The sequence below is a fragment of the Natrix helvetica genome (assembly GCF_964273705.1).
Source record: "Natrix helvetica genome assembly, chromosome: 1".
Classification (NCBI taxonomy): domain Eukaryota; kingdom Metazoa; phylum Chordata; class Lepidosauria; order Squamata; family Natricidae; genus Natrix; species Natrix helvetica.
In genome coordinates, this window is record NC_138548.1 from 129,995,185 (window position 1) to 130,017,853 (window position 22,669).

Below are 22,669 nucleotides of genomic sequence, written 5' to 3' on the forward strand. Positions count from 1 at the left end.
ACTCACATTAAGACTTTTTAAAAACATACCTAGGAAGATTAGTTTAAAAATAACATGTTGGTACACTTTTGATATCTGGAATAAATATGCATACAGTATCTACATTTCATAACGTGCAGTTTAAGATAGGTGAGTTTTTTTTAACAAGTAACTTAGACTACAAAGGTTAGCCTATAAAGTAATTGATACTGGTTTTGGTAATTATAAGTAGGCCTATACAAGCTGGTAGCTCCTTAGAAGGGTTTCTCCTGCCAAATTGTAAAAGTCAAATATTTTACAAGAACAACACACTCCTCAGATAATCAGGCCATAAATTGCTTTATAGGTTAAACCAGCATGTGAAATTTAGTCCAGAAAGCAGTCAATAGCTACCAGAGGTCTTATAAGCATGCAGTGTGATATTAATACTGTGGAGGTATAGATAAGCAGCATGGCTGCCATATTTTGCTGCAAAGATTTCAATGCTCTTTGAGGAGAATTCTTTGTAGTAGTAATAGTATAACCAGGGTATAGGTAACTTTTATATAATCAGATTGGCCCACAAATGGGCATGATGTAATTGTTTAAGGCCTTCTCTCCTCATTACTCTCCTAGAATAGAGTAAGATCAAAGCATCGTAAATCTTTCTTGCAAAATGTAAGTTCTTTCAGAGCAGGTGGCATCCCAGATAGAAAAAATGCCAGTAGCTTTTTACTAATCAGTAATATTTCTGCTCAGTTTGCACTGATTTATTCTTTTGAAGTCCATTATCAAATTTAGGCAATATTCAAGATAACTTTTTTTATAGTTAGGAGAAAAAGAGCAATAATGTTTTTTTTTTAAAAAAGAATTTTATTGCTTTTTACAAATGTTTATAGGAAAGAATAAATAGGTACAAGAAAATTTTGACAGCTACATCGTGTGAAAGGTAGAAATCCCCCCGAATCTCACAACTTTTACAGAAAAAAAAGGAATCAAAAATTAAAAAATAAACATTGGCAGCTTTTTGTTTTGCATTATATCAACAATATGTTCAATCATCTTTTATGTCACTTCCAACAATTACATTATAACAACAATTGCAATAATGTTTCAAACTCATTTTTGTGACCTGAAACCTCCGGCAAGTCCCTTGTGGGTCTCGCAGCCGGGGGACTTATCACCTGCAGAGGATCACAGCCGCATGGTTTTGCTTGCGTTTGTGTTGTGGTTGAGAGTAGCTTCGCCGCTCTCTGTTTCGCTTGTGATCGCGGTTGAGAGTTGGTTCGCCACTGTCACGCCAGTTGGGGTGGGCGCAATCCGCTTAATCTAGCGTGATCTGTCCCAGAGCGGTTTCATCACATTTACTGCTGCCACGCCACTCTCGTTGCCGCTACGTTACCGCCACGATAACAGAATCGCTGAAGGTCTCTGGCCGGGAGTGGTGGCCATTTTGGAGCCGAATTTGAATTTAGCGCTGTTCTCGCTGGTGGCGGCCATTTTGGGAGCAGTTTGTTTTCGTGCCGAAAAAGCAGCCGGAAGGGGCGCAACTTGCAGTTTGTGCCTGAATTGCAGTGACACGTCAACAGTCTTATCTGTGCTTGAGGAGGTCGGTTTGCCACTATTACGCTTCGGCACACGTGATTGTCTTTCGATCTTAGCAGCGTGAGCCAGCTTCGCTATTGGTAGCAGCGTATTCACTCTGATATTTGAACATGAGCTTGAGCCTTTCAGTTCTCCCTATTAGTCATAATGGCAGATAATTCCCCCTCCGGAGGCAGCGCTGGGGCTTCTACTTCTTCCCCGCTGCACTGAGACCGCCGAGGCAGGGCCACCTCCAGGGCCTCTAGCCATAGGGCTCGCTCTTCTTCTGTGGCTCCAGATAGGGCCGCTAAACGCAAAGACAAGTCATTGGCCAAGGCACCCGTGGTTACCAGCAGGTCTCCTCCCACATTATTGGTCAAAGGCCCTTCTTCTGGTTCTTCCCTGCATTTTACAGGGATCCAGGGTTGGTCCCTTGATCTCCCTATTCCCCAAGGGATAACATCCGAGGAGGGGGTTGGGGACCCAATCTCCCCCTGGTTTTCTGAAATTAGCCCAGCTTCGGCCCCAGCGCCTGCGCGCTCAGGTCCCACGTCTACTTTTACACCTACGGCTGCAGGGCTCAGACCTGAGGAAGGCCCTGAGTTCAGCCTTCCCCCCCCAAGCTTCAACATATGATATCAGCAGCCATCTCACAGGGCATCAATGCAGAATTGCATCGCAGGGCCCAATGGCCCAGAATACCTAATTTATCTAGGGACCTCTTTACCTCCCAGGCTGACCCTCCATCACCCCTGCCCTTGGTATACAGCGAGGGTTTGGTGCTGGGCAAGGAGGCAGAGGTGGCCGACCTAGAATTTTCGGATGACGAGGACCTAGTGCAGGACAAGCCTACCTTTTCCGGGTTGTTTCCTCCAGCCTTATTTAAATCACTTTTACACAAGGCTAAGGCTACTACCAACGTGGGGGGTGCTATCACCCAGGCTAGTAGTGGGGCTTGATTCTACAGAACGTCTATTTGCGGAACAGGTGCAGGAACAGGATGTCATTCCCTTTCCGAAACTCTTCCTTGATGTTCTCCAAAAACAATGGACGCAACCAACTGCTGTCCCTCTACCTAGTAATGGTGATAGGAAGCTCTATACTTCCACACCAAAATTGGATGGCATTCTTCAATTCCCTACAGTAGACCCACAAGTGGTAGCCTTGGCCTCCCCGGCTTTGATTCCGTCTGAAATTTTGGAAGGCCTTAAGGCTGAGGACCATAAGGCCGAATTGGTCATACGTAAAACACACACTGGGCATTACGAGCCGCTAAGGCGGCCTCATTTTTCAATAGGACTTAACTGGTCTGGCTTAGGCAGCTACAGGCCAGGCTTGCCCCTGATGATATGCGCCTCCACCAGGATGTCAACGAATTGGTGGCGGCATTAGAGTTTTCTTCTGATGCTACCCTCAACGCGGCCAAGTTCGTGTCTCGAGCGGTAGCATCCAATGTGGCGTCCCACCTCCTCCTTTGGCAGGCGGACATCCACCCCCTTCAAGTGCGGCCTCTGTTTGGTACCACGTTGGACCCTATCTTAATCGAGACTAGGGACAAACGCAAGGTGCTCCCATCAACCAACAGATGCACAGACAGGAGGCAACAACCTTACAATAGACGGCAGTTCTTTCATGCTGGGGACTCTGGGTACAACGTAGTTCCATATATTCCCCAGTATAATAGGTCCTATACACAGACAGGACAGGATATTTAAAAAAAAATGTTTCTCCATAATGTTACATCAGTATACACTCAAAGTTGTGAGCAAAGGAAGGAAAGAACATTGTGCTTCTTCAATTATAGCATGGCTTTTAATAGACAGTCAGATTTGCAAACATTTCGTAATAGTAGGCAACCAGAAATTTGTTATGAGAAAAAGACTGTATGGTTTGGACAGACATTAAATAGACTAATACAATAGCACCACCAATTGGGCACAGCTTTCTTTACTTCACAGAAGACAATAGGTCTGTTCTGAAGTAGGATGGCTATTAATGCATATACAAGGAGACAATGTATAATACAGGTAAATTCTGCATCATAGGTAGCTCCACATTCTATGGTATTTGCCCCACAGAAATGGCTAGATTGAATAGGTTGTGTAATTTCTGACATCAGTTCTACAGCTTATGTAATTGAGGGGGTCAACAAGGCATGTACTCATGATGTATCCCATGACTGCTAATTTGAGGTGGCAAAATCTGATAGATATATAGGTTTTGAAGAGGTAGGCTCTCTCACAAAACATTGGCTGGGAAAACGCCTTGTCCATACACAAATGCCATCGGGGATAAATCAGTTACAAAACACAGATGTACCAAAATTCCACCTACTACTTTTTGCATCTCTGCCCTTTCAGGCAGTTCCCTATTATTTTTGTTTTATTTGCTTGTTTTGCGTAGGTAGGTGGAACTTTCACAGTAAGCAGTGGAAGTAAGTTGCCCATTGTTTTCAGTAAGTAAACATATGGGCCTTATATTTAGAAAAAGTCAACATAGCATGCTGATACTTTATTGCATACCCAACTTCTTCTTAAGCAATTTATATTTTAAAAATCATGTGGGCAAAATGTTTGGCAAGCATTAGAATGATTTCTTATCAGAAGAAAACCTGATGAGCATCTGAAGTCTACACTGAAGACATCATATGTTGGAGATTCCAGATTTGGACATTGTGTCATCCCAAGTACACTGCATTGATTTCCTCTAGATCAGGGGGGTCAAACTCGATTTCATTGGGGTTGTGTTTCACCTCGGGGTGGGGCATGGTTAGCATGGCATCATTCATGTTGGGGGGCACCTGTGGTGGCCCAAGTGGTCTGCCAGCGAAAATGGGCTCCCGAGCTCCATTTTCGCTGGTAGAGGCATCATAGGTCGGTCCTTTGCTTTTTCCATGGGCCAGATCTAAGCACCGGATCTGGCCCTCGGGTGTTGAATTTGACACATCTGCTCTAGATACTTTACTTGATTTAATTATTGCTTTTGTTAATTAAAATTCACCTTGGCTTTCTGCTCACATATTAAATCAGATGTGCACCCTGACACCCCATAGCCAACAATATATTGCCTTAAAATTTAGTTGGCAATTGAAATTGGAAGAGGCTGGATAAAATAGGAAGCAGATTCCACATATCTTTATATATGTTAGGTTCATGGCTTCTTTCATGAAAATCATATTTGTGGTTCTAATTTATAAGGCAAGCTGTGGATTCTTACGCCTAACAGGAATCACTCTCAGTTAAATGCATTTCAGCTATCAGCATTTGTCTGCCATTGTTTGAAAGATGGGACAAGAATGTCCACAATGAAAGATTTGTGAAAAATCAGCAAACTTTGGACTCTGCTTTCTCTTTGTACTACTCTTCTCCCACAGAAGCAATCACAATAACTTCTGGACTGCAAAAAAATTCAGAAAAACACTAGATGGCAGCAAAGAAATACATTTTTCTGTAAACTTTTACTACTATCCAATGGTTAGCCAAATGCCTGCAGCCCAGCTCTATTATCCTCCTTAATACTGTCCAACTGAAATTGATCAGACTAGCTAAACTCATAGGCTAATTAACCATATTCATCCTAACAAGGAATAGGACATTCTTCTCCAGCTTACTGATATTTCATGATTCCCTTGGTTCATACAGACAAGTAGAAAATGGGTGGAATTGTTTCATTCTAGGCAGGAGCCTAGAATTAAATATGTGATCTCATAAAAATCCAGGAAACAAGCTGACCACAGAAAAGGCTTCAACCCAGCCTTGCTAAAAATTGCTCTTAATTTTCAAACAATCAGTTTGTGTATATTCATAATCTCCTAATGCAAAGACTCAGACAGCCGAAACCTCTTCACCCTGTGTCGAACCTTTGGCTGACAGACTCCCTGAGACATTATCTGAATCTAGCAACTCGACAATGCTATATGGAGAGCAATCTTCCAGGCCCACCTTGCTACAGAGCCAGCCACAAAATCCTTTCTCCATATCCCTCACCGCATGCCACCAATCCCCAAAGTCCCAGGAGACTTGAGTTATTGCTGTATAAACCCCCAGAGAGAAAGAAACCACCATGATGAAGATAGGATAGAAGATAATCAGAAATGGGCAGAAGGTGATCTTGTGCCAAAAGGTCCTCTCTTCGTTGTACACTAAGAAGACATTGTACCAAGTAATGGTCCCATAGTAAAAGGAAACAATAAAGGACATAATGAAGATAATAGGGAGGCAGGCAAGGCTCCAGAGAAGAATGTGGGGGCCTTTATCCATCCCAACTTCACAGGCCTTCTTCGTTTCAGGCATTTCTGTTTTTGGAAGCTCCTTTGACCGAGCCAGTTCTTGCAGCTCTTTGTCGGTGAGTGTAACATGGATGTCGACCATCTGTCCTTTCTTCTTTCCTCTTGTGATGGTTCCAGTTAAAGTAACATACCTGCTATCTAAAGGTATAGCCCAGGAACCTGGGAACACAGAAGAGCTAAATCAGTACAAGACAAAAGGCAAAGCCGAGATTTACTGTTTTGCTAGAACTTCTGCTGCATTTTAGGCAGATTTCTCTAACCTGGTATTTTCTTTTTCGACTTAACATGATATGTGAACCTATCTCCCAATGCCACTCTTGCAATGGATTTAAATAATCCTCCCTTGGCATGGGGTAAATTGGGACTTACTCAATCACATTCATACCTGGAAAGCTTATCCAGGGAAGGGGTATCAAGCCACTAAACCGTATCATGTTACTACAGTAGCTTGGTATGATAGTCATGGTATTATGTAGCACAGAGCTGTTGTCCATCAAAATTGGAGATCGCCAGGCAAGGGAAAGTTGGCTTAAGAAACGATAAAAGAAATGAACAAATTGGAGGGAAGAGGAGGAGAAATCAATCCAAATAGAGAGGAAAGACAACTCATAAGCAGGAAAATATTTTGCTTAAAATAATATATCTACCGGTATCTTAATTTAGTCCCTCAAGAGTTATTTTTTTATATGTCATTTAAAAATAGAAAGAACTTTCCACATTTTAATTAGGAGACGGTGTAAGAAAATTAACATAAGCTTCGATCAGAGGTGGTATTGTGCCAGTTCGCCCTGGTCTGGGTGAACCGGTAGAGGCGGCAGTGGGAGGCCTAGCCCACCTACCCAGATGTCATCACTGACGCTCTGCGCATGTGCAGAAGTGCCATGCGTACATTCCTGGCTCCAAACCGGTAGCGAAGATAAGCGGATTTCATGCCTGCTTCATATATAGGATGAACTTTTAATCTAAGGTACTGAGAAACATACAAAACTACATTGAAAAAAAGTCTGATCAAATACAGTACAGAATGTAACTGAATGGCACAAAAAAGCCAGAACACATTGTAACGTGGTTTGTTTGTCGAAGTATTGTGCTTCTCATTCTAAAGCTGAAAATAAAGAGGTTTTTTTTAAAAAAATTGCATTGCAAAGTTCTTGGCTAAGGTTTCCCTCTTGTTGCTTCAAACTGGACCCTAATATTTACCCCCTGTATCCTTTTCAGAATCTAGACAACATACTAAAAAGCAGAGACATCACCCAACCAAGAAAACTGTGTATAGTCAAGACTATGGTTTTCTCAGTTGCAATGTATGGCTGTGAAAGTTGGACCATAAGAAAGGCTGAGCACCAAAGAATTGAGGTCTTTGAACTATGATGCTGGAGAAGTCTCCTGCAAGTCCCTTGGACTGCAAGGTGAACAAACTGGTCAGTCCTAGAGGAGATCAACCCTGACTGGTCTTTAGAAGGCCAGATCCTGAAGATGAAACTCATATACTTTGCCCACCTAATGAGAAGGAAGGACTCCCTGGAGAAGAGCCTAATGCTGGAAAGATTGAGGGCAAAAGAAGAAGGGGACGACAGAGAATGAGCTGGCTGGCTGGAGTCACTGAAGCAATCAGTGTGACCTTAAATGGACTCTGGGGGATGGTAGAGGACAGAAAGACCTGGAGGAACATTGTCCATGACATCGCAGTGGGTCGGACATGACTTTGTGACTAACAACAACAATCCTTTTCAGACAGTATGGAGAGTTATGTAGTTGACTTTGATATAATTTTGATGTAAGATCCATTACTAGGGCAATGAGGAATGAAAAATATTTTAAGTGCACAATAGATATATAATATTTGGTAGCATCTTAACAAATCACTAAACTATAAATACAATATAATCAGATTTGCAAGATTCTGTTATTCTAGCCAATCTCAATAATAACAGTTTTAACCTTTCTATGGAATTGATTACTTGATCTCATCTACCTATTGAGATAGACAGAGAATAAAAAAATGCCTTTTGGGCAGATAGTGCAAACACTATAACAAAACAATATCATCAAGTGATATTGATGCCACTTTACAGATATGGAAATGAGTAGTTTTCAATAGCTTCTGCATGGAAAATATAGAAGCAGAACAATATGTGTCATGCTCTTCTCCATTTTTTTACCAAACAGAAGGCTCTGGGAATCAAAGATCTATGGATGGCTTTGTACAAAGGTCTGTATCTTGTTTGGGCTAAGCATGATGTGTGAATACAGCTGTAGTGGCTTGCAAACCATGGATGATGGCTTACAATGTAGAAATTCAGGAACTGCAGCTTGTTCAAGCATTGACTGCATAACTATGATTTAACACGTGTAAACTGTACTATTACTAGTTATAGACTGTACAAAGTTAGCACTTGAAAACTGAGCAAAAAGATGTCATTTCCTTCCCTAACACATTTATTGGAACAAATAAAACATGAACAACAAACGTTAAACCACTTATTCGGAGGAATTTACCATCTCCTAAAGTATGTCCCAAAAATTTGGAGCCTTCCTCGGAAGTTTTCTCACCCCCATCCTCTTCTGCCTGTTCTTCTTCCACCTTGTTTTCCGTCCCTGACCGATAAACGATGATTGATTCTGGCCTGGACTCTTTCCTCCTCTTTTTCCTTTTTTCAGTGCTGACTTCTCCCTCAAAGGTCACAGCCATAGCCACAGCTCTATGTAAGGAGTTGCAAGGAGAGCTCTGCCCCTTGTTCTTGCTCTCCCCAGAAATGTGGACTTCTGGCCCACAGTTACTCTGAACTCTTTCACTGGGCATCTTCTTGACTTTTTCTGCTATCTTCTAAAATGTTTTCTCTTCCCTTATGAGCCAAAAACAATCATTGGAAAAGGGACGTGTTCAGTTCAACAGTACAAATAAATGCCTTTCCAGCCTTCAATGAATTCCGTCTGCTCTGAATCCTAAAAGTGAGAGGGGAAAAAAACCACAGAAGTCAATAAATAGCAAACACTCTTACTCATCACACAAAGCCATCTGGGCTTTGCACGTTGCATTAAGCCAGTTACTCTGGTTTAGAACCACATCTGAAGTCCAATGTGTATGTTGATTTGTACAATGTTTATAAATAGCCTCTGGCAGGGACCATTTCAGAAGATTGTGAGATGGAAAAGGAGATTTTATTTCTAAGGAGTCCAGAGAATTTTCTTCCCTTCCTCCCAAATCTCAGGTTAATTTAGGTAAGAAAGGAAAAAAATGAACATGGTTTTTGTAGTATTTGGATCAGAGACTCTCAGGCTGTTAAGAGGCCAGAATGGAAATCTTTAAAAAAAACCCACAGAAGTCAATAAATAGCAACCCAATAGCAATGCTCTCAAGAAAACTATGGTTTTCCCAGTGCAATTCTCAGAAATCAAGCTCAATGAGGGCATTTTAATGTACTTATTGGAAAAGTATATTGCAACCTTTCTAAAACTCTTTTTGTTTGATAGCTGATAAGAAAAGCACATTGTTACTCTGCATACAAGAACTTGGACTATTCAAAGCAATTGTTCCGGTTTATTAATTTTAAACCACATTTCAGTTGAGTTCAATTTTTGCAGTAAAAGAAGGGGAAAGTAACCACTCTGATCTCTTATGAATTGAAAAAAAATGGAGTAATCTGATTTATTTGAGTTTATAAGAGAGTAATTAAAATGAAGAGATTTAAGTTACTCAGTAATTTAGAATACTTGACTTTTATTCTAACCATTCTTAAATCCGAGTTCACACTGGTAACATGGAGATAATTTTTCTGCAGAAAAATAATAATACATAAAACCGTTTTCATATACCAGAAAGTATATAAAAGCTACCACTAAAATATAGATACTGTATGTGGACATATCTATTCATGTTATGCTTCTGTTTAAAATTACCTGCTTTTATTTAAGAAATAAATTAAAGTGATAAATGCTTCTAATGAATTAGACAGGCCTGTCTGCTTGAGTCTATTAATCATGATCTGGCTTTCCTATTTCTGCTCCAGTGAACCTGTGCACAGAAAAGCTAGGTTCCCACATTGCTATTTAAACCAACCTGAGTCTCTAAGGCAAATGTGCTTCGCAATCTACCCTTGGATTATAAATAACAGCCAAAAAAATAACAGCACTTGAAAACTCTGGCAAGCCCTAAAATCAGCTTTATGAAGTTATTTGCGGGCGAGATGGATGGGGTGCTGGTGGCGAGAACCATTTCTTAAAAGGAGAAAAAATGTGGCTGTCCTTGCGTGGGCAACAAAATTCTGCCCTCTTTGCATTATCACCCACCTCCTTGCTATCCTCCTTTCCCTCAAGTGCTATTGTTACATCCTCCAGTCACCTCTGCCTTAGTGAACAGTACGAATCCAGATGGTGTAAATGCTCATGTGGCCATTTTTAAACCACTGCATAGGAATACCTCTTTTTCTGCGCATTTCTGTAAAAATCTGTTCCTGAGAAAATAAAAGGATTAGGATTTCAAAGAAAAGAATATGAACAAAGAGAGATACTGTAGAGCAGTGATGGCGAAACTTTTTCGCCTCAGGTGCCAAAAGCACATACGTGCGCGCTATCACACGAACTCGAGTGCCCACCCACATAACTTAATGTCCCCCTCACCTGTGTGGACCGTGCATTTTTGCACAAGGCTTCCTCGCCACTCCCTGCTCTGGCTGCTTCCCCTTGGCTAACACCCAATGAGGGGAGAAGTTGCTCTGTCTGCCACTAACGGGCAGAGATTGGGGTGGGGGGGGGGATGCTCAAGTGTGCTCCTGTGTCAAAAAACCTTCCCTTATCATTCTCCTGTGTAAAGGTTGGGCCCTTTTTACAATGGCAGGTGTGAGTCCAGTTGCTAAATTCTCCCCTTCTATTAAAGAGGATCCTGGGCACTACAGTCAATAGACAAATGAGGAAGGGAGCTTCTGGCACAGGGGAAAGAAAAGAGGCAAGAAAGGAAGAAAAAGCAGCTTTTTCCCCTCAAGGTGGCTGCTCTGTTTCCCCCCCTCCCCCGTGCTAACACAGAGGATCCTGCCTGGTCCCTGCAATCCAAAGGGAAATGAGGAAGAGAGCCATCTGCATGAGGGAAAGACAAGCAGCAAGGAAATAAGGAAAAGCAGCTTTTTTTCCCTCAAGGTGGAGCCTGACCCACCCCCCATCGCCCAGGTCCTCACTTCTCCCAAGCATTTCTTTTCCTATTTAATTTCCCCTCCGTAGCATTTTTCCATCGTGTTGCTTGCCGTTTTGGACAGGAAAACAAAGTTTGTGGGACTAAAAAAAACTCCTTTCAATCAATCAATTCCAACTTTGCGAGACCCCCCCCCCCCAAGTTGTAATTGATTGAAGTTTTTTGTTAGTCCCACAAACTTTGTTCCTCTGCACACGATGGCAAGAAACGCGATGGAGCTGGAAATCAGGTAGGCAAAGAAATGTTTGGGAGAAGCGAGGACCTGGGCGATGGTGTGTGGGGCAACCTCGATGCCATAGCACTAAAATGGAGAAAAGGGCAACAGCAGCCACGTTGAGTGAAAGAAGCCTCTTTTCTTCTTTCCTTACTGCTTGTCTTTCCCCCCTGCTGGCAGCTCTCTCATTTCCCTGTGGATTCAAGCGATCGGGCAGGATCCTTTTTAGTAGCAGGGGTGAGGGGGGAACAGAGCAGCCAGCACGAGTGAAAGAAGCCTCTTTTCTTGCCGCTTGTCTTTCCCCCGTTCCGGCAGCTCTCTCCTCATTTCTGGTTTGCATTGGGCTGTTTTTTGCCCTTTGGAGGCTTCAGGGAATCCTCCGGAGATTAAAAAAAAACTATCAAAAATCAGCTGGCCAGCGGGTGCATGCCCACTGGAGCTGACAGGGCAATGCCTCGCGTGCCCTCAGAAATGGCTCCGCGTGCCGCCTGTGGCACGCGTGCCATAGGTTCGCCATCACGGCTGTAGAGACAGTAGCAGCAGCAGCCGAGTTCACAAGCAACAGACAGTAGTCTCTCTATCTCAAAAACCCCAGGGAGTGTTTGCTGTGAAAACAGGGGATTTTTAGAAATAGGGAATTGACTGTTACTATGCAGAATTCTTCCAGCCGGCTTTGTTGAAGTTCTTGCCATTTCTTTAGATAACTGCCTATTGCACAGCACAGTCTGCCTACATTCTTTATAAGAACCTTGGTAAATTAGAAGTGTGTCAATGTACGAAATGCAATGGACATGTTGTAATTGCCCAAAGAAACATTGAGACAATTTGCAATGTAGAAAGAAGCAGTTAAGTGATTTCACAGAGGAGAACCTGTTTAAACCAGTATCACAATTAATTTCAACAGAGGTTCAGCATTGGAAGAAAACCTTAGAAACAGTAATATTTATTTTTTACACGAATTTGCAGGTCAAACGTCTATGTCTCCCCAATTCAGCTATTACCAATGGAGACTTAAGCTGTCTTCCCAACCTGATGTCCTCCAGATGTGATGAGGTTCGGCTTCCACAAGTTGGTAATGCTGAGAGGAGAAATCCTATTGCATCTGGGAAACCTCACATTGGAAAAGACTGGGTTAAACCACAAATGCCTCCAAGCACTTTTGGGCAATCTTGAGTTTTAGCATGTTAAGGGTTTCAACATTGGGATGGCAGGAAAACCTTAGAATGGTACAAAGAAACAATTTAAAACAGATCTAACAATGAGTTTCTAAACACAGCTAGTTTTTTTGAGTTAGTTGAATCGATGCTGAATTTATGCTTACAATATATTTATTTGTTTGTTTATATCACGGTTATTGTTTTTATAAATAACTTAAGATGGTAACGATACCTAATATTCCTTCCTTCCCCTATTTTCCTACCAACAATAACCTTGTGAGACAAGTTAGTCTGAGAGAGAGTCACTGGACCAAGAACACACAAACTCCTTGTTTGTAGCCTGGTGCCTTAACCATTAGGTCAAATTGCCTGTTATTGCTGAATAACCGTAGATAAAAACTGCATTATAGTTCGGTTAAATGTATGATTCCCATTGTTATGTGATATTGAGCAAAATAATATCTCTTATGCGTAATTTGTACCCACTAATCTTGTAAAGTCAAACAAATTTATTGGAACCCAAAACTGCCTATTATCAAGATACTAGTACAAAAAATAAAAGCTGGTTCCTGGTAATTTCATGAATATGACCGTGTAACAGTACAGAAGTGATCTCCTGTTGACTTCTTCTGGAATGTTTTTCGATTTCCCAGTCTAGCTTCTTGCTCTGGGATTTTCATTGAAATACAATTAGGTCTGATATTGCTTAATCTTTTGAGCCAAGCTCATCTATTTATTGCCTTCTATTTGGGCTCCTGTACAAAAGACTAAAATGGTAATATTGCTAAGGTTTGCAAATTTTGATACAGCATGGTTTCCAAGAAAAATCATAAACTTCCTGCAAAATGAACTTCTATATATGAAATCTGTACAATAGAACATTATTTTTAAGTGCATCTAAGCATAGTTCAAATGATATTTTTGCAATATATTTCTATTGTAAATTTTAAAAAATGATAGATTGTTCATGCATCTTCTATCAATTCAAATTAACATTTTTCAATGGAATTAGCTTAAACATTCATTTGAAATTTTCCAAAACTAAATTATTTATATTATGCATGAATGTCCTGGACCATAGTCCCAGTGAAGTGCAAGAAACCTGTTAATTGAAAAATAAATATAAACCAATGAATTAACAAATAGCAAAACAATGTAAACTTGGGTAATTTACTTTACTGATATTACCCTGCTGTGGAAATCAGTAGAAGCGCGTTCAAAGCAGGGCAATACCAATGGCTCTTAAAATGTACCAGTTACATCAGGCTATGCAGCTCACCAGCAAAACTAGCATTCTAAATCATAAAAGACCTAGTTTTTCTAGCCCAGATTAATGTTTCTTAGGAGACTAATAAACTATGTTATATACTCAATCTCAGACATGATGGGCATAAAAAACTAATAAATTAGGATTGGTATGCATTATCACAGTGTAACAGGGAAGGAGACGCAAAACATGAGTGTTTCGCAATCTTAGCTACTTTAAAATGAGTGGACTTCAACTCCCAGAATTCTTCAGCAGCATGGTTCAAATGCACACATCTTGACTTAAGGTTGAGAAACACTGCTTTAAAGTAGTTTGGAATAAGCAGATAAGACTAGATAAAGCATTAGATGGAGATGGCATGTAAACATTAAATCCCAGTATCATTTATTAGTTAATATCAGGTGAAGGATACCTAAACCTTTTCTACCACTCTCCAAAAAAGGAAGCTCTCAGCAAAGCAAAGCAGGAATTTCAAGAACCGTGTTCAGTAGTGTTGCCTTTGAGCAGATGTCAGGGGAAGTAAAATCTTTCATCATTACAGTTCAATCTTTTTGATAATTGGCAGGTTGGCACTAGAAAAGCATCGTCCACATTTTTACATCTTTTCCTTGATAGATAGATGATAGATAGAGGATGGCTTTTATTCCATGCTCCAATTATTTTAACACAGATGCCTCTTCAGTATAATCACATTAATTCGCTAGGATTTTGGGGCAGGATTGTATACTTTCAATATACTGTATAACTCTATTCATTGCATCTGATTCTTTTCAACTCACTCCAAACACTCTTTGCTGCCATCTAGTGGACATGAAGATTTTTGTATCTAAGCTGATATCAATTTATATTCCAGTTATGGAAATAAATCATAGGAGATTACCTACATTATAGCTATTAAATTGCATTTGCCTTCATGTACTCATAGTTCTAGCTCTTGCATTTAGCTTTCATACTTCAACCAATATTGTATCGATAAAAAGACCATGATTTATTTTCTATTTTCTTTTAAATTTTATTTGATTATATAGGAAAAAGAAAAAAAAAAGGGGGGGGGGAATCACAGAAATACACATCTTTCAAGTACTAAGCAAAATCACTTGACACACATATCCATGCCTTCTTATTCAATTATTCCAATTTAAATGAGCATAATAATAGGAAATAAATAGAAAACTGAACTTATACAATTCAAATGTATAAAGTCTATATTAAGCAGTATTAATGATAAATTAAAATCCGCTTCAATAGAAGTCAAGAGACTGCACAACTATACTGGTTTGCATCACAGTCAAAGCAAGAGAACTACTTATTAGAAATTAAGTGCTATTAAGACAACACTTGGATGAATCAGACTATGGTTAACTCAACAAGCTTCCATTCAGCTGACGCTCTGGCAAGGTGAATAAGAAATCAGACTGCAATTTGGCTAGCAGACAATGTGTTTAAATCTGTTCAGTGTGGCTGACTGCACTCTTTTAAAGTACGTTTATTCAACAGAATAAGCATTTTTATTCAGAATAAATCTTAAGAGTATGAATGTGTCAGTTAATTTATACAGCTATTGGGGGATCACCAATACTGATTTATTACTACCTTGAAAAATCTACACTGCTCGGTAAAACCTCAGAATGTTAGATGATATATTGTTTGAAAATATAACAGAGGTTCTACTCTACTCCAGAGTCTGTAAACTAGAGAGGATTAATTCATTAGACCAAGCCAGTCATAGTGACCAAAAGATTGCACTCAATGGTTTTAAAAATGACCCATGCTGTATAAAGTGTTACTATTTTTGCATACTGAGCTACTGCACATCTAGATAACTTTTAGCTTGAAGCAGTCATGATGGTTGTCAGAATCAAGTATTTGTTCAAATTACTATTCTATGCCTGGATTCATACAACACCTAGCTAGAAGTAGCCAATCACAGCCTAGCCTATCAAATTGGTGAATTTTTTTTTACTTATTTATTTATTTGTTTACTTACTTACTGCCTTTACTATTTTGACACACAACTAAAGGCAGGAAGCTAACATACGTAATACTCCTTTTTCTTCCTATTTTACCCACAACAATTACCCCTGTATGGTAGGCTGAGCTGAGAGTGACTGGCCCAAAGTCACACAGTTAGCTTTCATGTTAAGGGAGGACTAGAACTCACTGTCTCCTGGTTTCTAGGCCAGCCCTTTAACCACTGCACCAAATTGCCTCTTCATGTGGATTAATGCCACCCATGTGGTTAGTATATGGTACAATGTGTCATGAAAATCCAGACAATTTGGCTAATTGAGGAAAGCACAATTCAGTTAATCATGGGTAAACATATGGCACAAATATAGTTCATCTGCGCTGCCATGTGTGGTGGAGGGTTGGCATAACAGCTGTTATAGCTTGGGTGTGTATACCACTGGCATGCTAAGCAGCCTATATATATGTAGCCTTTGGCTGCAAAAAGTGTGATTTGCAAGGAGCAGGGAATCTAAGAATAAACAGCTGATTAGACTCATAGCTCACCAGAAGAAAATATTATTGGCCTCTTCTTTCTCTTTCCAGACCTCATTGCTTTCCTTTCTGTCTATGACTTTGCCTGATACAACCAAAAGGAAAGGCAACTAGAGCTTCCTTTCTCTCCTAGGAATCCTGGTCATAATTGTTGGTTTTTCTTCCGTGGGAAATCAGAAATTGGTAAGCAAGATCATGGGCTGGGGGGGGGGGAGGGAGGGAAGCCTTTTGCTTTTGTCTTCCTCATGCTGTTCAAGACTATAAGATTATAAAGGAGGAACGAAAGAGGAATGCCAATGGTATTGCAGGAATGAACACATAACTGTGGTTTCCATATTAGTAACGGATGGGGTCCTTCAGGCTGAAATAGTTAAGCAGTGAATTGGCTAGCTTCCATTCAAAGGGCATTTATATTATAATAAACTGGATTTTGAGGTGAGTATTCCCATTTTTTCTGGTTTTTTAATTGTACTGTATATTGCCTTGTATGTCTATTTATGTATGTCAGTATGTTTATCTCCAGATCAGGTATCATCGTGTGATTCCCAATTACTGTATTTACCAAAACTGAAGAAATCAAAAGACATGCAAAGGAGCAGTTATGGCTAAGTTGATGTCATTAACATTTCTTTTTCCCAATTAAAAGTTCAAAATATTTAAATGTATTTTCAAAGTCCCTCATATGAAAGAGAAATAGTAACGATTAACCTTTGCTGCAGAGGAGGCTATGAATAAAGGCAGGGTGGGAGGAGGAATTCTTCCCAATGCCATAAGGTGTAGTCTTCCTTGCGATCTGCAGCAGTTTGGGTTAAAATGTCTCTAAAGGACACCAAGTTAAAGAGAGGGGAGGTTTCTCTTAAAGCAAATAACCCAGCCAAGCAGGTTGCTCCGACTAGCTTTTTGTAGGCTGTGCGGACTTCACACAGGTGAGAGATTCCCGGTTTTCTCCTGCTTTGAATAGGCTTGCGGGAAAGGATGGCGAAATCGCATTGTCTGTTCATGTTGGGGGAAAAAACCCGATTCTTTTTAAATCAAACCCACGCTTACCTGTTCCCGCAAGATTGGCAAGGCCTGGAAAACGCCTGTTATACCGTCCCACTGCCTACCTTGGGGTGGCACCCGGAGCGCCGAGGACAGAGGATGCTCTCTTGTGCCTCCGCCTCTCCGCGGGAAGATAGCGCCGTCCCTGTCCCCGAACCGCTCCCCCTTTCTCCTCCGAGGGGGAGTCGAGGTAGTTCGGAAAGGCGAAAGACCTCTCCTCCCTTCGCACCTGAAACCGATCGGAGGGAGAGGTGCCCGATCGATCCTTTTTCAAGGAGGACCGGGCGGCCCCCGCTTCGAGCGGCTCTTCTTCTGCCCTGAAAGGAGCGGTGTTTGCATCGCTTTGCCGGGTTCGAAATCAGGGGAGAAAGCGATGATCTAGCGCTCCATCACCGCCCCTCGATATTACCGGGGTGGGGATCCGGCTCACGGAAGGCGAACTGTATAGAATAGAATGGGCGGAGGTGGGGGATCTATTTACCCACGCCTGCCACCTCCTTCTCCTCCCGTCTCAAGTAGGGAGAGGAGGAGCGGAGGATAGCGGAGACAAGACCTTTTGTTGCTTGCGAGGGAAAAAAGGGGAGGGGAAAGAAAGGATTGTGTTCTTGCGACCCCCCCTCCTTCCCCCCTCCCTCTCATGCAACGAAAGGCGCAATCCCGTCCGCGTGCCATGAGCCTGCATTGAGCAAGACACCCCCCCCACCTCCGTCGCAAGCGGGTGGGCGTGGCAGGGAGAAGGCCGCCACTCTACACAGTACGCTTTTCCAAAGGCAGCGTTCCGATTTCGGGAGGGGAGGGGACGGGGGCGGGGCGGTTCAGGTCACGTGACCCGGAGCGATGTCCTGAAGATATAAATAGTTTTCAGAAGGTTCAGAGTACTTGACTGAGCGCTGTCAATATGGCGGTGGCGTTTAGTGGCCGCGGTGGCGACTGCGGCGGCAGGGGGATTCTGGCGGCTGGACTCTTCCGCAATCACGTGGCCATCGTGACGGGCGGGGGCACGGGCATCGGCAAGGCTATCGCTGCTGAGCTGCTGCATCTTGGTGGGCAACGGATCTCTGAAAAGAGAGAGTCTAGCTGGGAGCGGGCTGATTTCTCCTCCCCTGGGGGAATGGGAGAGGTGGTCGAAGCTATCTATGCCTTGCTAAGTTAGAAACTCTCCTGCGAGTCCTTCCTCCGTGTTATTGAGTGTAGCTTTAGGACTTGGACAAGAGTGACAGGATGTCTATGAAGATTCTCAGTCATCCAGGTGTCATGGTTCTCCCAAAGGTGCTTTCTTTCAAAAGGCAACTGGACTTTCTTGATTTTTTTGGGGGGAAGACATTTCACTTCTCCTCCAAGAAGCTTCTTCAGCTCTGACTGAATGGTGGGAATTTCATGAGAAGCCAAACGTCTTCAAAGAAAAACCAGAAAGTTCAGTCGCCTCTTGAAAAAGCACCTTTGGGGCAAGAGTGACAGGAGGATGCAGGTTCTCTCTCTAGAAGTTTGGTGTCTGGGACTGCTTTTCATAATAAGTTGTTACCTGCTATGAGGTTGCTAGAGAAGGGCCAGGGATTTTCTTGGAAGAAAGGAAATGGGCTAGGAGGAAGAAAAAGTTGGATTTTCTTCAGATTGTTTGGGTGTTGGATCCCAATAACTAGTGTTGTCACCGGATTATGAGACATACAGTTGAAAGCTTTGGGAAGCCCTGATATTTAACCCACCATCTTTTGTCCCTTTCTATATGTTGTGTCTGTGCCTATTTTGATGAATATCAAGAGGAATCCTTTTGAAGACATCTCAGAATAAGAGAGAGAGAAAAGAGTATCAGTAGGAAATGTAATTTAATGAGAAGTTAATCATGTATGAATGATGTCTAACAAAAGGAAATACTGTAGGCAATAAAGAAAATTCAAGAAAACATCTTGTGTAACGGCTTAGGATTCTGCTTGTCTTCTTTCCTTTTTCTACTTGCTCAATCTATAAAACATTAAACAAGTTTAGGTTTCCAATTGTGTTAGTTTATGTTGTAATGTGACATCGTTTTATCAAAAGCTGGCATTCTGTTTAATTTCTGTAAAATAAATGTCATTTTTATTTGTAAAGTGTGTGGAATTTTCTCAAATATACTCCTTTTGCTCTGTGAACTGGATTGATGATTTAGTTGGAGTTTGGCTTTATGATAAGCACTACTTGCGCAATATTCACACTACTGGCAGATGGATTAAGATAAAGCTCATGCAAACTTATCCTTTTGCTTAGTCTTATTGGCAGGTTTTTCCTGCACATCTAGCTCAATCTGGGGGAGGAATGCTTTTCTGGAAGCTGTGACTGACCTTTAGTCAATCTTCTGTAAGATTATGGGAACAAAGCAATGCATTTTGTCAGATTCCGGGAGCAGATTTGAAGTGTTCATATTTTTCAGGAAAACAATAAAGTAAAAAATTAACGCGTAGGTGTTTATATTCCTCTTCCTCTTTAATAAAGAGTGAGAAGATCTTACAGGAATTCTAGTGGAAAGAAAAAAATCCACAGGTACAGAGAATGAAACATTAATTTGAGCCACAGTTCAACTTCAAGAACTAAGTATAGGTGGTCCTCGACTTATGACCACAATTGAGCCCAACATTTCTGTTGTTAAGTGAGATGTTTGTTAAGTGAGTTTTGCCCCATTGTACGACCTTTCTTGCAACACTGGTTAAGTGAATCACTGCAGTTATTAAGTTAGAAACCTGGTGGTTAAGTAAATCTGGCTTCCCCAATGACTTTGCTAGGCAGGTCACAAAAGGGGATCACACATGACTCTGGAACGCTGCAAAATATGAACCAGTTGCGACTGTGCTGTAACTCTTCACCCTTGACATCCTCCAGTAGACTAGGGAGGTATCTATTTGAACTGCTCCAAATATTCTTTGGATGTTCTGGATTTAAAAAAAAACAATCAATTCCTTTTACCTAGGAATATCTGGTCAAGATCACCTTCCTTATTTTGTACACTGACATTTTGAGTGTTGTATGTAAAGCCAGAACATTCCAGTCATCTTTGGGAGTGTGTCTGTGTGTTTATTTGAACAATAAATAAATTAACTGAAAAAGCAGATTGTGATCTCTAAAGCCTGGTTGGCTATATTAAGCTACAATGTGTGGTTAATGGGAATGTATATGTGACATCTCCCCCTTAATGTGCATGGTCCCTTAATTATGCTTGATGTCATCTGATTTAGGAATAGCTGTGATTTTAATTAATATTAATAACTAGTCTTTTAAAATAAATAATTATTGTGTCAAATTCCAGCTAATGCTAACTGGGTATAATGATTTGAATGGTATAACTATAGCAAAACATTGACGAAGAACTGGATACTGGATAGAAGTGGGATAATGATAGGCGATCTGTTAATTCTGTTGTGCAAAAAACTTCTGAAAATTAAACTATTGGATAATAGGCATTGAGTTGCAATGCATGTGATTTCCAGCTTGAAAATCACTGGGTTATACTTAATATCATATGAACACTGTTTAAACTCTAATGCTGATATTATTTGAGAAATATCCATGGGTTATACTAGGAATTTGCAATTTGTGTTGCTTGGATTTCAATTCAAGGACATGATAAAACTGCAGAGTCATTTTTATTGAAGATTGTATGTGTTTTGGGGTAATGAACTGTGTGGAAATATATTAAAGAATATCAAAGAAGCCGAGTTCACACACTGCAATAAACTCAAAATTCAAATTAGTTGGTTTTGGCTTAAAGTAGGCAGTATGGACCAGTCCAACAATGGATTTTAATAGACAGTCCATTGAAGTTGTGGGTTTCCCATCTCTGGAAGTTTTTAAGAAGAATCTGGACAGCTAGTTTTGAGGATGGTTTAATTAGTTTTGCAGCACATTGCAGAAAATAGAACCAGATGATTTTTATAGATCCCTCCAATTCTTCAATTCAGTGATTTCTGTGATTCTGTAACTATAAAATGTGGTTAATAAGAATCCACTACTGTATGCAGTTTTTACTATATAACCTAGGATTTGCAGCATGCTTTTGAAATGATTAGTATTAATTTATTAATGTAACATTAAAACATGGGGATTTGCTCTCCTTTCTCAAGAAACTTATTTCTTTATCAAATTTTATAGCTGTCCATTTCACAAAAGGCAATTCATTTGGGGGGGGGGGGTTAATTTTGGACTGCTTCTTGCTTTGATAATTGACTTGTATGGTTTCTAGTGGTTTGTTTGTGATGCTCTAAGAACTAGCCCTAATACCAATTAGAGAATGCATGCTGTTCATAAACTAAATATCAGATTACAGTAAGGACAATTTTCATGTTTTCTTTGTAGATTTACAAGTAGCAGTAATCTCTTGATAGGCCTGAAAGTGATACTGAAGGGATAATGAGCCCAGATTTAATACTTCAGCAAGAGATCTGGTTTAATCTTTGTACAACTTGTACTAATGTTGAAATGCCTCTCATTTTGTTTTGCAGGTAGTAATGTAGTGATTGCCTCTCGTAAATTTGACAGATTAAAGGCTGCAGCGACAGAGTTAGCTGCTGAAATTCCCTCCACCAGTTCTGTCCAGGTGACACCCATACAATGCAACATTCGCAAAGAAGAAGAGGTAAAAACGCAATAGTCTTCCATATTTGACTAGTGTATTGTTCACTGGGTTATTCCTTTTATTACAGTGCAAAAAAGGTATTTTCATCTCAATATTGGAAGATTAAACCACAACAAAGTAATCTAAATACTAGTTCCTTTGCTGGAAACACCAAATGTTGCTGTTTCCAGTTGTTTTTATGTGAGTTAGGAGACAGTAAGCTATATTATACAGTTTTAAATAATTGTAATTTTAAATATAGGAGGAGGCATTCAGTGCTTTGTAAACTCTTAAGATAGCTTACATTTTATTAAGTATTTTTTTAAAAAGTTCTATATGTGCTTTGTTGGTAACATCCATTTTTAACAATTCGGAAGATGCCGTGTTTCCCCAAAAATAAGACATGCCTTGCTAATAAGCCCAATCGGGCTTTTCAGAGCATGCACCATAATAAGCCCTCCCTCGAAAATAATCCCAGCCCCAACTATTTAAGCACATGTGCAACCAGTCCCCGCCATTACCATTGTACCACCTACCGGTACAGCTTGCAGGGCAAAAAGAGGGCTCGCCACTAAAACAGCGGTAGGCGAAGCAAAGTGCTTCCACCCCCCGCCCTTCCCACAAAAAGAGCCCTTCCGCACAAAAAGAGCCGGCCGCAAAAACAGCGGCAGGCCAGCAATGCAATCACCCCCTCCCTCCTATTCCTTCTCACGCAAAAAAACACTGACCACCCCAATGGTAAAAGCAGCCTGCCTGGTTCCCTTCACCACCGTCCCTTTAGTGAGGGGTGGCAGGTGGTGGGGGAGAAGCGAGGCGTGCCTCTTACCTTTCCAGGTCTGTTGCATTCATTGCTCTTTCGCCCATTGAAGCCCCTTGTAAAAAAAAAAAAGTCAT

General features: G+C 40.9%; 2 protein-coding genes across 10 annotated transcripts in view; one reads left to right on the forward strand and one right to left on the reverse strand.

The window, feature by feature from the left end:
* Positions 1–2,963: 2,963 nt before the first annotated feature.
* Positions 2,964–17,476, reverse strand: LOC309389746 (transmembrane protein 169-like). Of its 8 annotated transcripts, none has more exons than XM_081948459.1 (5): positions 17,262–17,476; positions 12,231–12,446; positions 10,121–10,284; positions 8,330–8,776; positions 2,964–5,989 (listed from the first exon to the last, which is right to left on the reverse strand). In XM_081948459.1, exons 4-5 carry the CDS (start codon positions 8,631–8,633, stop codon positions 5,367–5,369), a joined length of 927 nt encoding a protein of 308 aa, XP_081804585.1. In that variant the 5' UTR covers positions 8,634–8,776; positions 10,121–10,284; positions 12,231–12,446; positions 17,262–17,476; the 3' UTR covers positions 2,964–5,366. The 8 variants fall into 8 exon arrangements, with proteins under 8 accessions (XP_081804585.1, XP_081804586.1, XP_081804591.1 ...); XM_081948460.1 differs by lacking the exon at positions 17,262–17,476 and adding an exon at positions 16,168–16,227; XM_081948465.1 differs by lacking the exons at positions 10,121–10,284; positions 12,231–12,446; positions 17,262–17,476 and adding exons at positions 16,168–16,240; positions 16,864–16,915.
* Positions 8,000–22,669, forward strand: part of LOC309389735 (peroxisomal trans-2-enoyl-CoA reductase-like) — a 30,930-nt gene continuing 16,260 nt past the window's right edge. Inside the window, exons 1-3 of one of the 2 annotated variants that reach the window (XM_081948438.1) lie at positions 8,000–8,042; positions 16,289–16,338; positions 21,663–21,796. In XM_081948438.1, the coding sequence (XP_081804564.1) occupies positions 8,023–8,042; positions 16,289–16,338; positions 21,663–21,796 (204 nt within the window). In that variant the 5' untranslated portion in view covers positions 8,000–8,022. Of the gene's footprint in view, positions 8,043–16,288; positions 16,339–18,082; positions 18,240–21,662; positions 21,797–22,669 lie in introns of those variants that run through there. The other variant, XM_081948437.1, reaches the window with a different exon arrangement.

Excerpts from the sequence above, each read along its gene's own strand:
- LOC309389746 (XM_081948464.1), bottom strand. The coding sequence starts at position 8,633 with ATGCCCAGTGAAAGAGTTCAGAGTAACTGTGGGCCAGAAGTCCACATT. Across the intron at positions 5,990-8,329 it reads GGGACATACTTTAGGAGATG|GTTCCTGGGCTATACCTTTA; the intron begins GTAAATTCCTCC and ends CTGTGTTCCCAG.